Source organism: Talpa europaea, assembly GCF_964194135.1.
Source record: "Talpa europaea genome assembly, chromosome: X".
Lineage (NCBI taxonomy): Eukaryota > Metazoa > Chordata > Mammalia > Eulipotyphla > Talpidae > Talpa > Talpa europaea.
This window is the reverse complement of record NC_140081.1, coordinates 7,436,284-7,453,216: the sequence shown is the minus strand read 5'-3', so window position 1 is coordinate 7,453,216 and position 16,933 is coordinate 7,436,284. Positions and strand designations below refer to the sequence as shown.

Genomic DNA, 16,933 nt, shown 5'->3' with positions numbered 1-16,933 from the left:
CACAAACCTCCTCCCGCAGAGCATACTGCTCAATGAGCTTCTTCAGCTTCTCCCCCAGTTCGATGTTTTCCTGGCGGAGCTTGGCGTTGTGGACGTCGTGCTGCTCCAGCTGCGCCTGGATCTCATTTAAAGTAATCTGGAAGTGTGCCGTCGCTTCTTTACGCCTCTCTTCCTCCTCTCGTGCCTGCTGCATATTTTCTTCCTTATTATCCAAAATAATCTCTGTTAATGGCACAGACCTGTAGATAAGATGCTCACAAAAGCTGCTGCTGCTATGTGTGTTCATCTACTGCTGCCCTGCAGTGCGCTTCTGAGCTATATATAATTCTTTCTCCTTATTTATAACCACAAGGCTCATTTTAAAGCCAGCTTTTCCTAAGTAGAGCGATCAGAGAGCTGCAAACCGCCCTGCTATTAAACAGGCGCTACGTGGCCATCCCCTAGTCACGACAGAGAGACAGGCGCTTCTCCAGGCGCTCAGCTCCTTCCACATTAGGTTCCCAGGGACCCTCCTGGCTGGGTAGCAGGGCGTCTTTTTTTTTTTTCTGCACAGAACTGGGGTGTGGGCCAGAGGTGTGGAAGGTGAGAGGATTCACCAGAGACAGAGTAGGGAGCAGCGGGTGAGACAGGAGAGGGCTGCTGTGCCATATGTGGGTCACTCCCTGGCCGGAGATCAAACACAGGTCGTGGTGGTGATAGCGCTGAGACTTAACCCCTAGGCCACCAGGGGAAGCCAGGGGCAAGTGGGGGGGTGGGGGTGGGGTTCATCTTAAACCAACATGACCAGAGAACCCTTTGTGCAGCTTCCTCTCTAGGCCACACCTCCTACTCCCTGGAGGTGACTTCCAACTCTTACTAGGATAGGACTGGTAATAACAGACTAAACAGTCACCAGTTCCATCAAAATATTGATTTGCTACAGGAAAAAAATACCACCTACTTTAATGTCTAAATCCAAGGGTTCAGGGCCTCCCCAGTGGTGCAGCGGGTTGAGCACAGCGCTGTGAAGCTGTCCGCAGCCTCTGCAGTGCAGGTTCAATTCCCAGCCGCCCAGGGAGATACCCACATGTCACGGCAGACCTCCCCTGTCTCTCCCCTGCTCCTCTCAGCAGTGCTTTCAGTCTGTCTGCCTGTTCTGCTCCCCGCTCTGTCTCTGGTGAATCCACTTACCCTCCCGTGCCGCTAGCCTGTAACCCAGCTCTTGTATAAATAAAAAATACATCTTTAAAAAAATAAATAAATCCAAGGGTTTAAAAAGCAAAGAAAAAATGAACAGCTCCTATATCAGGTGAAGCTCCATTTCTTCAGTGCTGCTGTCCCGGGCCTTGGGGGTGACTGTGGTGGGTGTGTGACGAGGGCTTCTGCTTGGGCACCAGCCTGGGCGCCGGCTGAGGTGGAGGTGCTATGCTAAACGTACCCGGGCAGTCGGCGGCAGGGATGGGCAAAGGCAGTTTGGCAATGGCACCAGTTAACAGCGCGCCAGGCGCTCGGCAGAGGAGTTCCCTGCCAGACTCTGGCCTCGCGGCTGTTACTACTCCTTTCTCAGCCCCCCTCAGCTGCTCAGACCGGATAATGAGCTACACCAGCGCTCAGCAGGAAACCGGCCACGGCGCAAGCAGGAGAGCTGCGGTGGAAACACCAGGCCCGTCTGCGCTGCCCAGGACCACGTAAGCGAGACGTGAAGAAACATGAGGCCAAGCAAAGCAGAAAGCAAAGGCAGAACGCTGTCTCTGGGTAGAGACAAGGATTTATTTCAAATAGGTATAGAGGGTTACACAACACTGAGTCAGCGCCTCCTGAACACCAGAAAAATGAACCGACCAACCTTTAACGTCTTATTGTGGCGCTGAAGCTCCCTGCAAAGGGACTCTAGTTTGCTTCTTGCCAAGATGGCCTTGCTGTGCTCACTCTGCAAGTGAACTTTCTCCTTCACGATCTGGGCTTGCTTCTTCTGCAGAATCTTCATTTGCTTCTGAACATTCCTGCTCTCTTCCAGCTGAAATTAACAAGCACTTTCATTTAGCAAGCGCAGTGGACATCTCTGAGCTACTGCTGGAAGACACACAGTGAGAGCTACGGAGCACTTTCTCACACACCAAGAATTACAGTAGTGTTTCATTTCAATTGTCTCAGGCCATGCTACTCTGGCAACCATCTCTCCCGGTTGTGACAGGAAATTAAACAAATAATTCAGGGTAGGGGGAAAAAAACAAACAATCTCTTTAGTTTATCATTTAAAAAAGTGATGTTTTCAGAAAACTTTTTAGGAATCCACAGCATGAAGAGTTTTACTTTTCTGAAACACACACAGGCTGTAATGAAAACGGTCCTTTGAATTAGAACTTAATAAACAGCGTTCAGGGTTCCCTGTGAGAGAGGAATCACTGCAATTTTAGGTTTGGAGCAAACGAGTATATTTCAAGGTTAAGTCAACACTAGCAGAAGATGGCAGCCTCGCTGACCTTCTCAGGAAGGAGGAAATGATGCTGAGTCACAATTTCAAGAGCTACAGTGCCCCCTGGTGGCTATCACACCACAGCCAGCACCCCTCCCAGGCTAGCTGACAGCTATTAAAAACACCTTTATGGAAGCTTCTGCCCCCCTGAATCACTTTGTTTCTGCGTGACAGTTTGTAAAGCAATCTGCCTGCCGACCACGGGCTGCGGCCCAGTCAGAGATGGCTGGTCCTCAGCAGGCCACCTGCAATTCTATGAGCACTGCAGCCCCTCTGGGCTCAAGGAAACACGATCCTGAATCCTGTAGTCTTTTGCTCACCTCTTTATCTCACCTCTGCTGGTCCTATATGAAATCACTGGTTTTAGTTGTTTTGACTTTATTGTGCAACTGAGAAAGTGAATTTTTTAAATTTTCTTTAAATTTAAGCTTCAGTTGTCAGATGTGGCTAATGGCCACTGTTTCGGACAGCAGGGCTGTAGATTATATTGCTAGAACTCATCCATATTGCTTGTATGTAGGTATGGATTAGGGGTCAGTGACCTTTTTCTGAAAAAGACCAGGAAGTAAGTATTTTAGGCTATGGGCCACTAAGGTCTCTGCTGTGTCATCTTTATTAAACCAAGAGACAATGTATATAGAGAAAGAATCTGCGCTGTCTGCTGGCATCAAAACACAGGCCAGGAGCTAACCTACACTGCTTTTTCTGTCTTTTATACTCTTGTCTCCAATTTAAACGTTTCCCTTCTTGTTCTCATCTTTCCCTACTGCTCCCCTCACATGGAGGGCTCTGATAGGGCCTCTCTTCCTGAGCCACGGGGCATCCCTTCTCCCAAAGCCTGCGACCTGACCCCGAGGCGTTCTCTACCATCCTGCAATGTGGCTGTTGGAGGTCACCAACACCGATGCTACTGCTGCTTTCCTACTGCTCCACGCAGAAGGTGCCAGACTGCTGAATACCAGCTATGTAAGTACACACGGACCCCTTCATAAACAACCGAGGGAAATTTTTCGAACAAACAATTCATTTTTTAAAGCTGGCCACTGACAACTTAATGCTATAGAATGACTGCTTCAGCAGATGGAGATGCGTGTCCGCGTGCTCGCTGGTGACGGCTCACAGTGCTTCCCCACGGGCGCCGACTGCAGCGCGCGTATCAGGACCACTCCCGCCGGGCCTCCCACAACTCTTCCTTCAAAGGAAGAGTGTCCCGTGCCTTTCCTCGTCTTCACATTACAGATGGCAGTGCTTTCCATATTGAGAGTGCTTTCAGAATTTTACTAAAAAAAAAAAACTTGGTTTTTTTATTTAGCCTTCTGGCTCTGTTCTTGTGCCGGCAACACTTCCACAATGATTTTCTGCTCCTCAATAAGAAAAGCCTGCCGGATCCTGTCCCAGACACGTTTAGCCCACATGGAGCCACCACGGGCCTAGCTGACATGTCTTTTTGCTTCCGACGGCCTCATAAGAACGCCCCAAAGTCAGCCTGGCCACCCACCACATGCGGGTCTTGGTGCTGTCCCAGCCGTCCTGGTCTCAAGGTGAACAAATTCTATTACCAAGGGTTTGGGACGACCTAGTTCTGGGGAGTCTATGATGGTGTGTCAAAGGCTGGACCATGATGAATGCCTCCAGATACCATCCCCAAAAGAGGAAAAAGAAAGCCACTTTCATAATTTTAAAGAGAAATAATGCTCCCTGAAATAACATAGGATCAGTGCAAATGAGGCTTGGAAGATGGAGAAAGTAATGCCTGGCAGACAGTAGATGCTAAATATTTCCTGAAACACAGTATTGTTTTGGTACACTATTTCATCTCCCGGTTTCAATCAATTCTGGAGATAATGGTATTATCTCCAGAATTCCCTTGGGGGAAATTAAATATAGGAACCACTACACCCCAATTGAATGAAAAGGCTGACTTAGAAATACTCTTAAGACCCACTTTCACAAAATTTATATCATATCTCAGCATTATAATAATAGTTCTATATGTATCACTGTATAAAATGAAATCATACAAACGAACATCAGCCCCAAGAAATCGTTTTGTTTAAATCTCACACTGTACCAAATCATACTTTAAAAAAGCTCACTAAGCCCATACACACTTAATTGCAGTTTATACGGCCCTCCCTTGATTTAATACTCACAAGATCAGCATATTTCTTACAGAGAGCAGCCAGCTTCTCTTCTGGAGTTGAAAGGGTGTTTAGGGCTTGCATCAATAATAAAACTTCTTTTCCTGATGATAAACAAAATAAGAAATAAGTCCTGAAGGATGAAGATCAAATCTAACCTGAAAAAATCCTATATAACACTTCCTGTGTTCTGGTATTCAGTATAAAACAATTTACAGTATAACTAGAAATAAGAGATTTACCAGCTAAATTAAGAAAGCTATTTTTAAATTCTGGATTAACAGGAACCCTTGCATCCCCAGCCCCACCCCCAAATTCCTTCACTCACTTATAACCTTGCTTGCTAGATACTTGTAAGAATTCTTGCTAAAAGCTTAAATTTCCCTTGCTTAACCACTGGAGTCCAAGGTAAGACCAAGGGCAAGTTACAAAGGGCAGAAGATTTTTATAAGCTTCCTCCTAACCAAGTACAAATATAGAAGCAAGTTCAAAAGTAACTTCAGCTGGAACTGTCTGCTAGCTAGGATGCACAAAACCACTTAGGACAAATATCCCATCCTGGGAGCAATTTAAGTAACTCCTGATGATTTTAATAGGCATAGTCCATGTATTTACCAAGTGTAGTATAAACAAAAAGATGTCAAGACAGCACTTCCCTTTGGGAAGAGAGATTAACAACAGTATTTTAAGGGCTTTGGTGGGGAGAAGCAGGTGGCTGAGATAGGAGGGGACAAATGGTATTTCAAAATAAATGATGATGGTCTGTTTCTTAAGCTGGGTGGTAAGTACCATTTTTATTTTTTGGAATATTCATTCATATGTAACATTTCATTTAAAATATATAATAAAGTGAAACATAGAGACTGCTATGAGAGAAAGGCAGGTTGATCTCAAAATAGAATACTTTTTTCCACCCACATAAAATTTTAATAAAAATCTTCACTTTGACATTCAGAGCACTGGGCAGAAATAATAAAAATCTCACACACTCTCTTACTGGAACAGGAAAACACACACACACACAAACACACACACACACACATCTCTCATTCAGCTCAAGGCCAGTAAGAATTTTTTTTTTAAAGATTTATTTATTTATTTATACAAGCACTGGGTACAGTCAGAAGCACGGGAGGGTGAGAGAATTCACCAGAGCCAGAGCGGGGAGCACATCAGGCAGACTGATGAAATACACTGCTGAGGGGAGCAGTGGGCGCCGCAGGAGAGGTCTGTCGCGCCATGTGGGACCCTTGCCGGCGGCCAGGGATCGAACTGGCGCTGCAAAGGCTGCAGGCAGCTTTGCAGCCCAGCATTCAACTGCTGCGCCACCAGGGAAGGCCCCCAATAAGAATATAAAGAGGGGCTCACCGGTAGCCTATGGTTTAAGTCTCAGTGCTATCACTACTACAGCCTGAACTCAATCCCCGGCCAGGGAGCTGGCCCACAGGATGCAGCAGACCTCTCCTGTCTCACCCGCTGCTCCCCTCAACAGTATATTTCAGTCAATCCGCCTGTTCTGCTCTCCACTCTGTCTCTGCTGAATCCTTTTACCCCCTGAACCTCTGGCCTACACCAGTTCTTCCACAGATACATATTTTTTTTAAAAGAGTATTAAGAGATGATGAAATATGATTATTGAGTATGACTAGAAATAATTCTAATGTAACCTGAAGGTCTTATAAATGTTTTTAACCTCACACTGCATCTAAGATTGAGATACAACTAACATATCATAAAATTCACCTCTATTCACAAGTTGTACAACCACCACCAATGTCTATTCTAGAACATTTCATCATCCCAACTAGAAACTCTACCCCTATCAGCAGTGACTCCCCACAGTTCCCTCCTCCAGGCCCCTGGCAATCAACCATTCTACTTTGTGTGGCATGGATCTGCCAATTCTGAACATTTCAAATAAATTGGAATTATATTATATGTGGCCTCGTGTGTCTGACTTCCTTTACTCGGCATTGTGTCAAGGTTCACCCACATAATCTATCAGTGCTTTCCTCCTTTTTATGGCTGAATCATAGTACAGAGGCATCATCTTGTTTATTCACTCACTGGCTGGTGGATGACTATGGTTTTGACTTCTGGGGCTATTAGGAATAATGCTGCCATGAACATCTGTGTAGGTTTTTTGAGTGGACATGTTTTCAATCCTCTTGGGTATACACCTACAGGCAGTATAGCAAGGGCGCATGGTAATGTATGTAACTTTCTAAGAGTTCATCTGCTTTTACACATATAATTGCTGGTTTTGAAGAAATCTGTCTAGTTTGTAAGGAATTAAAATTGTTTTTCAGATTTCTGTACATTTTAAAGTTTTCCAAGTAAGAAAAAAATGGATTTAATAAGGAAGTTAACTCTAATTTAACATAACACACACACACACACACACACACACACACACCCATACAAATCAAACATTGATGAGAAGTATAAAAAACTCAGGGGCAACAAAGCTAAAATAAACAGAGATTTCAGATTTCATGAGATTTAACATAGCACATTCTTAGTCCTAAATCTCAAACACAGCAGGAGAAAACAAAACATACCCTTGAACGCCAGTCCTAACCCACTTGCTAAACTACCGATGATATTGTCTCTAAAGTTTCCTGACTAGTTCCTAAACAAAACGTTATCAAAAAATACAATTTTCATAGTACATTCTGGTCATGCTACCATTAAAGATACAAGCCAGGGAAATTAAGTACTACCTCAAAAATTTTTAAGCCAATTCTTGATTAGTTAAGAGAGAAATAACTAAACTTCCTGTCTACTGTCTGCCCCCTGCACTCACAGCAGCGCACGCGCTAACTAAGCCCAAAGACAGAAAGCAACATCCCCGCCACGACACGGGCGTGTTCACAGCCGCCTGCTGCGCGGGGACAGAAGTAAAACAAGCCGCCTGTGAAAAGGCGCAGCCACCCAGCAGAGCTTATTACCTAGGGTTTTTTCTTTGTTCCTGTTACACTCCGAATCTTGCCGGCCATCAGGGGGGTCTGTTCGAGCTTCTCGTCCCGGAATCCCCTCTCGTGGCGCTTGCGTGCAGAAGGCCTGACCCACCAAGTCCCGGCTCTTCGCTATGAAGTCGCCGCTGTCGTTATCGTCTCGTGAGTGCTTGTTACTTGTGCCGCCACAGCGCGAGTCTTGATGCTGAAGAATGTCATTTGATTGAGAGTTATGCAACATATCTGCTTTCACCCCCAGCCCGCAGAGTCCAGCTTCTTCCGTTGTGCCAATCACAAACTAAAGGCGAGGGAAAGGCAAGAAGAGATGGAAAGGTGGTCAATAAAAACATAATCACTGTCTACAACCAGCAGTGCACGGCAGCGTGATGCTTTTTCTCTTTCTTAGTGATTTCTAAACCGACATAAATAGGCAGTTTCTAAGTTCCACTGAGAGGTGACCTAACTGTGAAATACGAGAAAATCAAAGTTAAAACAATCACATGAATGGTACACCAAAGAAGCAAAAATTGCCATTTAGTTGTGAATCTTAACTTATTCCCATAAAAATTCACCACTCAAAATAATTAGCATCGTTACAGACCTAAACTGATCCCAGGTCAGTGGACAACAACTATCCTGGTCTTCTCCTCAAGGGGCTGGGACAGCCGAGATGGCACTCTAGCACCCAGCAAAAACCCACGGTCCTCCGCCAGGGCTCTGCCAGGGCCTACATTTCCCAGGCTCCCGGCATGGTGGGGGGACTCCCACGTGCAGTTTCCACCAAGTGATGTCTATCCCTTCTGCAGTAACTTTCACCCTTAGAAGCACGCATCTTTCCCCCAGGTGCATCTCGACACCACTCTGGCTGAACACAGAGGTCTCAGTCTCCAAGACCCTAAGAGATGGCAGGGCCACAGCTGAAAGCAGCACGGGGCCCCTAAATTCCATGTACATGCAAGGAAAGCCACCCTTCTTACAAAGAACAGCTCCACTGGACTATTAGAGGAGTAAAACAATTTCTCTCATGTTAAGCTACAGTGATTGTGAGACATGTTTTAAGCTGCTGCCCCTGCCCTAACATACAGATGACAGGCATGGTAAAAATGGCTTTATTCTACTATTTTACTCTTGAATCAGCAATTCTACCTTACTCTCTCTTCTATCACATTGTTAATCCCCTATATTTATGTGGGTTTTCCCTCTTGTTAATACGAGGTGGCACAAATTCCTCTCTCTATGAAAGAGCCTCTTCCTTTTAAAAAAATAACACAATTGAAGGGAGAGGTGTATAACATCTCTTAAGGCAAGTAGACAGGAGTTACTTTTGAAAGCAGAGAGTTATTTCAGGTTAGGGTCCTATCCAACGGAAGAACTAAAACTAAAGTATCAAAGTAGTAGGGGAAGGAGAAGTCAATGGAAGTAAATCCTTATCTTTTATACTCTAACGCTGATAAACCAAGTAGTGTAGTTTTGGAAGCACAAATTGGTACTGCCACTTTGATAAAACACTTTGGCAATAGGAACATCTTCCAACCCATTTAATTCTACTCCTCAGATTTTACCCAAGTTTGTACATATGTGCAGCCAACAGTCAATAAGCAGCACTATTCGTATTTGCCCCCAAATGGAATCAACCCAAATTCCTATCAACAGAAGAATGGTATGATACCTGTGACATGTTCACATGACTCAGCAATAAGAATGAACTACTGCTGGATGCAGCAACACAGATGAGCCTTGCAGGATGTTGTGCAGAAGGTGCCAGAAGAATACAGATTGTAGGAAATCATTTACATATAAAGTTCAAAACTAGGCAGAGCTAATCTACAGTGCTAGAGATCAGGAGAGGGGTTACTGTTGGCGGTAGGCTTTTTGGGGTACTCGGAAATATTTCTTGACTGAGGGCAAATGGAAGTAGGTAACAGGGAAATTTGCTACGCCTCAACATTTATGATTTGCATACTTTTCTGAATGTGTGCTTTAACTTCAATAAGGCTTATTTTTAAAGTTCCAGCTTTATACATTATTTAAGAGTTATGAAGAACCAAAAGAAATTATTTTCCCCTGGGGAGATTAGAGACTTGTTTTTCATGAAATTTTTAAAATAATGTGCATGTAATACTCCCATTTCTTTAAAAAAAAAAAAATAATGCATTAAGGGGATATAAGTTGTCTATTTCAAAGTAATGGATGCCACGCTCTAAACCTAATTCAGATTTTTAAAAAATTATAAAAGTATGTTGGAAAGACTCTTAAAAATGCTTCCAGGGTCTCCCTGGTGGTGCAAGGGTTAAGTCTCAGCACCATGAAGCTATCAGCAGCCACTGCAGCACAAGTTCGATCCCTGGCCAGGGAGCTGACCCACATGGCACAGCAGACCTCTCCTGTCTCTCCCTCTGCTCCCCTCAGCAGTGTACTTCAGTAGATCTGCCTGTTCTGCTCCCCACTCTGTCTCTGGGGAATCCTCTCACCCACCCCACACCTCTGGCCTATACCCCACCTCTTGTATGCATAAATAAATCTTTAAAAAAAAATGCTTCCAAAATTTTTTAAAATTCCCAACCATACACAATACATTTCATAGAGCAGAATTTCTCAATTCATAGGTAGTAAGTTTACAAAGAATTCATGAGGAACTTACAGTAAACACCTTGTTAGATTTCATTACTGCAGGACCTTTGTAAAATCAGTAATACACCCAAATAACACACAAGCATTAATATCAAACCAAATGCCAAGTTATTATTTTAATGCATTATCCATACAGCTCCTTGTTCTATTTTATATTAAATATGAAACTGTCACATACTAGAAGAGCATATGAATACTCTAAGAGCCCCTTTACACGAAAGCAATGCAGAGGAAAAATGAGCACTATTAATACCATCTTTCCCAATTTTTAAAAATAATTTTCAAAACTGTTCCCTGAAAAGTAAGTTTGACGACGGGGCCACCCCACCACAGTGTGGGCCTCAAGACTGATGAAAGTCTGTTACAAGATAACTAAAATGAAAGACTGCTTATCTCCAAGGCATGACAGAATTTCCTCAGAAGCGCGATGGTAATACAACCCACAAGCCCCCAGGAGACGGCGTCAGGCCTTCTCCAGCAGACTCTGAGCGCGCGTCTGCGGGGACAGGAGGGGAGCACAGCGGTCCCCACGGAAAATCCGAGGACGTGTCCGCGATCCGCTTCAGTAATCATGCCAGCCTGCCCTGGATCGGGTGCTGCTGAGGTGTTCCGTTCTATTTCCGACTTTTGTTTAAACCCCCTTATCAAGATGTTATTCAGATACCATATAACCCACGCCTGAAAGCATACGAGTCACTCCCTGTTAGTGAACCTGGAAGGCTGTGCAACCACCACTCTAATCAATTTAGAACACTCTCGTCATCTCAAAAAGAAGCCTTGCATGCTTCAGCTGTCAACACCTAATCCTCCCATCTCCTGCCCCCCACCCCGGACAATTAATGTACTGTCTCCGTAAATTCTGGAGCTGTCACACAAGTGGAACCATGCACATATATAGCCTCTAGCTCCTGGCTTCTTGTGCTTAACGTAATGTTTTCAAAGTGGGTGCATGTAGCGCGTATCAGTACTTCATTCCTTCTAATGGCTGAATAATATGGCATTGGATGGGCACAGTCCACATTCTATTTATCCATCCATCAGCGGATGGGTATTTGGATTGCTTTCAACTTTGGTGGCTGTGAATAACTGTTATGAACATTAGTGCACAAATCTGTGTGTTGACATGTATTTCCCTTTCTCCAGGGTGTGTGTGCATACATTATGTTATTATACACACACAGACACACACACCCAGGAATTGCTGGGTCATATGGTCATTCTACCCTTAACCTTTAGATGAACTACCAGGCTTTTTCTAAGCAATGCACTGTTTCTCAGTCCCACCAGCAGTGCATAAGATTTCCAATTTCTCCACATCCTCACCAACACTTGCTATTATCTGCTCTTTTGATTACGGCCATTCTAGTGGTATGAAGGCATATCATCTAATGAGTAATGATGTTGAGAATCTTTTCATGTGCTTACTTGTATACCTCCTTGGAAGAAATGTTTATTCAGATCCTTTCCCATTTTTTAAAAAGATATATTTATTTATGCATGCAAGAGCTGGGGTATAGGCCTAAGGTGTGGGGGGTGAGAGGATTCACCAGAGATAGTGTAGGGAGCAGAACAGGCAGATCAACTGAAATACACTGCTGAGGGGAGCAGCGGGCGAGACAGGAGAGGTCTGCTGTGCCATGTGGGTCAGCTCCCTGGCTGGGGATCGAATTTGTGCTGCAGTGGCTGCTGAGAGCTTCATAGTGCTGAGACTTAACTGGCCCACTGCTCCCCTCAGCAGTGTATTTCAGTCAATCCGTCTGTTCTGCTCCGCACTCTGTCTTTGGTGTATCCTCTCACCCCCTGTACCTCTGGCCTGTGCCCAGTTCTTGTATGCATAAATAAATCAATCTTAAAATAAAGACAAATACCTGCTGGTTTCATTCATAGGAGGAATATACAGAAACAAAACAAAAGATCATAACAAATCAAACCCAAAACAAACGCTAGGACCTTTTTGGCGCTTGATAAACCAAGCATTCAACATAGCATCACATTCAATAGAAACACTTCTTTTACTTCGGGTTTAAGATCCTGCCCCTCCAGTTCCGACGGGGTGACATCTGACTCTTTGTCATTGTATATATTTTCAGCCTGGAGATGACAACCAAATAAATGCACAGGTAAAACTCGCGCTGGGGGTTTGACAAGCTACCAGAGAGGGAGGGAAGAGAGCAAAGGGCTATGGGTGCTCGGTGTTAGGTGCGATAGGGTAACATGGAAACATGCATCCGAAGAGGTGTGAGCCAATACTCCTCAATCACATACAGTACTATAAACCAGTGTTACCTCAATTAAAAAAAATAAACTGTATTGTGCACATCCCTCACATCTCATGTTTTCCTTGCAATTTTATTTCATCTTTCTCTATTTTCAGTTACTACTTTTTTGTCTTCCAGGCACTCCTTTCACACATATTCCATTACCACCTATTTGGCACGTATATCCTTCTAGACAGCAATAGCTCGTGCATAAAAAGTACTCAAATGTCAGTGGATGGAAAACAGAAGGGAGCAAAATGGGTGCTGAACACAAGCCATGTAAAGCACCTAAGTATTACACACATAGTAGGAAAAACACCACTATTATTATTTTATCATTATAAGCAAGATAGTATCACATTTCCTTGCTCTCCTATGTAACTAATTTTGATATATCATATTTGGATATTTTTCACATTTGCTAATGAAAGATTTACTTTGATTTTACAAAATCTTTTGTTTATGAATAAGCCCAGTTCTAGCTGGTCTTGATTCAAACCTTATTCACTCTTGAAATAGCAGGCCTCAATTTTTCTACTGTAAAGGACTATTTGTTCAAGAACCTCCTTGAGGTATCAAATAGCGCTGGGCTATTTGATATGAAGCACATTCTTAGGGCAACAACCTTATTTAAATTGTAAATGATTTCTCAGCCCTCATCAACTTAAGCAGAAAATTCTATATCATGTGGGCAATATAACTCCTTATTCTGCCCTCTTAGATAACCATTCTGGATGCCTTTTCTTGGGTACATTCTCTTATACAAATAGTATCAGCTAACACATATAGAAAATACTACATTCAGACAGTACCCTAAGCACTTTACTATATTAACTAATTTAATCCTCACAATTAAAACATACAAATCCTATTATTATCTCCATTTTGCAAATGCGCAAAGGTCACAGCAAACTGGAGAGCAAAGATTTAAACCCTGGCAGTCTAGCTTCCAAGTTCATGCTCTTAACCTCCCTAAACATGCTTGGTCTACTGCCCAGCCTTCTCACAGAAGTTAGTTAATAGTTAATAATGGGGACAGATGTGACCAAAATATAACATGTAAAGATAAATTACACAACAGCATGCCATGTATATATTACACACACACAAACACACACACACACACACACACACACACGAAATAAACAATACTAAGACCTATAATCCAAAAAAAATGGGCAAACAACCTGAAGCAAGAATTCACAGAAAAGTAAATGCGAAGGGCTCATAAACACATGCTTGACTTTATTCACAATAAGAAAAATGCAACTCTGGTCCTCCCTGGTGGCCCAGGGGTTAAAGTCTCAGCACTATCCAGCTATCACCAGCCACTGGGGGCGGAGTTCTGATGCCCAGCCAAGGAGCTACCCACATGACAGGGAGTTAACCCACAAGGCACAGCAGACCTCTCCTGTCTCGCCCCGCTGCTCCCCTCAGCAGTGTACTTCAGTCAATCCGCCTGTTCTGCTCCCCACTCTGTCTCTAGTGAATCCTCTCACACACACCCCACCCCCGCACCTCTGGCCTACACCCTAATTCTTGTATGCATAAATAAATTAAAACATAAATCTTTAAAAAAAGGGAAAGAAAAATGCAACTCTAACTAACAGATACCAGCTTTCACATCCAAAGCTGACAATATGGTGAGGAAGGTGCGGGACACTGTCAAGCATTTCTGGCTGGGGGATAAATTGGTTTAACCACAAAGAAGTCACCCGACCCAGGATGGGTTTGCCTGGGCAGGGGCACAAGGGAACATTCTAAAGTACTGGAATGCACTAGATGTTGTGGGGGTTTGAGCTGCAGATGCATATATTTGTTTAAATTCAGCATGTACACACTTAACAAGGCTTCCTGGGTGAAGGGACAGAGATGGAAAAGTGTAAAAACAAGTAAACTGTCAAGGGTAGAATTAGATGGTGGCAATTTGGATGCTCAGTATCAAACTCTTTGAACTTTACTGTATGTTTGATAATTTCATAAATAAAATGTTGGGAAAAATCATCAATCCATACATATGCTTTGACACAAGAAATTCATTTCTTATCAGTTTTCCCAATGGATAAACCAGTACATTTGTGAAGTGACAGACACATGAATATTTGTGTAGCATTATCTATAGTAACTAAAAATCAGAAATACCCTAAATGTCAATGAATAATGAATGGAAAGATTGTGCTCCAGCCAAACGATGAAGTACTGTGGCACCTGTTAAAACAGAGTAAGGCAGCTGTGAATTACTGGTCCCTAAGGAGAGGATGAAAAGGGAAAAAGGAGAATACACTTCAGTTTGCACTACATGCCACGATCCGGGGGTGAGGGGTATATAAGCGACGAGCAGGGAAGCACACACAGTCTCTGGGGTACAAAAGAAACCTGTGACTGAAGGGAAACGGAGTCGCTAGGCTGGGGACCTCGTGGGGCCTGGGCTTGCACAGCACACGTGTTTTCCCCTCCTCCAGTCAGACCAGGACTTGCCTCTTCACCAACTTGTCTTTGCCTTTTTTTATTTTTTTAACGATTTATTTATTGATACAAGAACTGGGGTACAGGCCAGATTCATGGGAGGGTGAGAGGATTCACCAGAGACAGAGCAGGGAACAGAACAGGCAGACGGACAGAAGACACTGCTGAGGGGAGCAGCGGGCGCGGCAGGAGAGGTCTGCTGCACCATGTGGGACCCTCGCGGGCGGCCGGGATGGAACCCGCGCTGCAGAGGCTGCGGACAGCTTCACAGCACTACACTCAACTGCCTGCGCCACCAGGGGAGGCCCCAGTCTTTGCTTTTTCTAGTACCAAGAGGAATGGAGTTTCTCCCATTAGGGAAACAAGGGGAGGTGGAAATGTTTATTTAAATTCCAACCACAAATGAAAACGAAACCAACAGTAAGTGGTTTCAAGATCAATTTCAATTTGCGCCTTCCCCTGCACAGAAACATAAAAGTCATCACACTCTCACTGTGTCCATCCATCTGTACCCCCGAGCAGCACACTCAGCTCTCGCAGCGGAGTGCCTCAGAGCACAGGCCCTCAGCAACACCCGCTAAAGGGCCTAGAGCCCAGCCGCCCCTGCGGTCTCTCTCCTGTCAAAAAACCTATTTCTAGGGCCTCCCCAGTGGCGCAAGGGGTTAAGACACAGAGCTGTGAAGCTGTCTACAGCCTCTGCAGCGCGGGTTCGATTCCTGGCTGGCCAGGGAGAAACCCACATGGCATGGCAGACCTCTCCTGTCTCACCCACTGCTCCTCTCAGCAGTGTCTTCGGTCCGTCTGCCTGTTCTGTTCCCGCTCTGTCTCTGGTGAATCCTCTCACCCTCCCGTGCCTCTGGCCTGTACCCCAGCTATTGTATAAATTATAACAAAAATTTCTAAATCTCCCTTCTACTGTCTCAGTACTTGGAGCTAAGGTGGCTCCTTAACTAAAGAAGAGATACCTTCAAAAATGAACAGCCACCAGTTTACTAACCATTAACTGTAAGAGTGAAGAGTAACTATGACAGAAATTTTGCCAACGAACACACTGAAGTACTCTGTATTCATCTACTACTTAACAATAGTTTTTTGGACCAGTACATTTAAAACTGAGATTGCGTGGAATGATGAGCCTTAAAGGGGGGAAGATCTTTTAGTAAGTTTCTTTCCTTCCTACGCTGTGAATACAAAGAGACAAACAATTTTAAAGATTAAAACTTTCACTTATGCTTTTCAAATACTGACACTGAAGTACCCCAGTTCTTAGGTTTATTTTGTTTAAAGAGCTTACATGTTTTTAGTAATGGTTGTTCTTTTACTGAAATTAGTCTAAATGAAAAACAGAAAGGGGGCCTCCCCTGGTGGCCCAGGAAGTTGAGCGCTGCGCTGTGAAGCCGTCCGAAGTTTCTGCAGTGCCAGTTCGATCCCGGCCGGCCGGCGAGGGTCCCACATGGCGCTGCAGACCTCTCCTGTCGCCCCCACTGCTCCCCTCAGCAGTGTATTTCATCAGTCTGCCTGTTCTGCTCCCCGCTCTGTCTCTGGTAAATCCTCTCACCCTCCCGTGCTTCTGGCCTGTACCCCGGTTCTTGTATAAATAAATCTTATTTTTTTTTTAAAAAAGAAAAACAAAAAGGCCCACATCCACATTCACTCCCCAATTATTCCAACTACCATCTGCTTAGATGAGTTCAGATGCCTTGACCAGTGCCAGGCACGTGCTGAGAGCACATCACCCTCCCTTGTCACTGAGGTCTAGCCCTGCCCTTCAGAGGGAGCAGGGTAGGAAAGGTTGTGCCTTTTCCTGGGGAGAGACCCTTAGCTTGCCTCAGGTTCCCAAAGAGTCCTGGTAAACTTCAGGACCTACAAGACACATTACCCCACCGAGCCCTCCCCCAGTCCACTGAAAGATGGGTCTTAAACCTCCCAGATAAGGAAAATGAGACAGAGGAAAAAACAAAAGTGAACTGGAAAAGTTAAAAGGAAAAAAAAAAAAAAAAAAAAACCCAACCTTGCCTGAGGCCA

General features: G+C 44.3%; 1 protein-coding gene across 1 annotated transcript in view; it reads right to left on the bottom strand.

The window, feature by feature from the left end:
• Positions 1 to 16,933, bottom strand: part of TXLNG (taxilin gamma) — a gene marked incomplete at its 3' end in the record, with an annotated part of 43,047 nt that overhangs the window by 10,262 nt on the left and 15,852 nt on the right. The window contains exons 2-5 of the mRNA XM_084258190.1: positions 7,548 to 7,851; positions 4,609 to 4,700; positions 1,826 to 1,996; positions 8 to 202 (exon numbers count right to left, since the gene is read on the bottom strand). Coding sequence (XP_084114316.1) covers positions 8 to 202; positions 1,826 to 1,996; positions 4,609 to 4,700; positions 7,548 to 7,851 — 762 coding nt within the window. The remainder of the gene's footprint in view (positions 1 to 7; positions 203 to 1,825; positions 1,997 to 4,608; positions 4,701 to 7,547; positions 7,852 to 16,933) is intronic.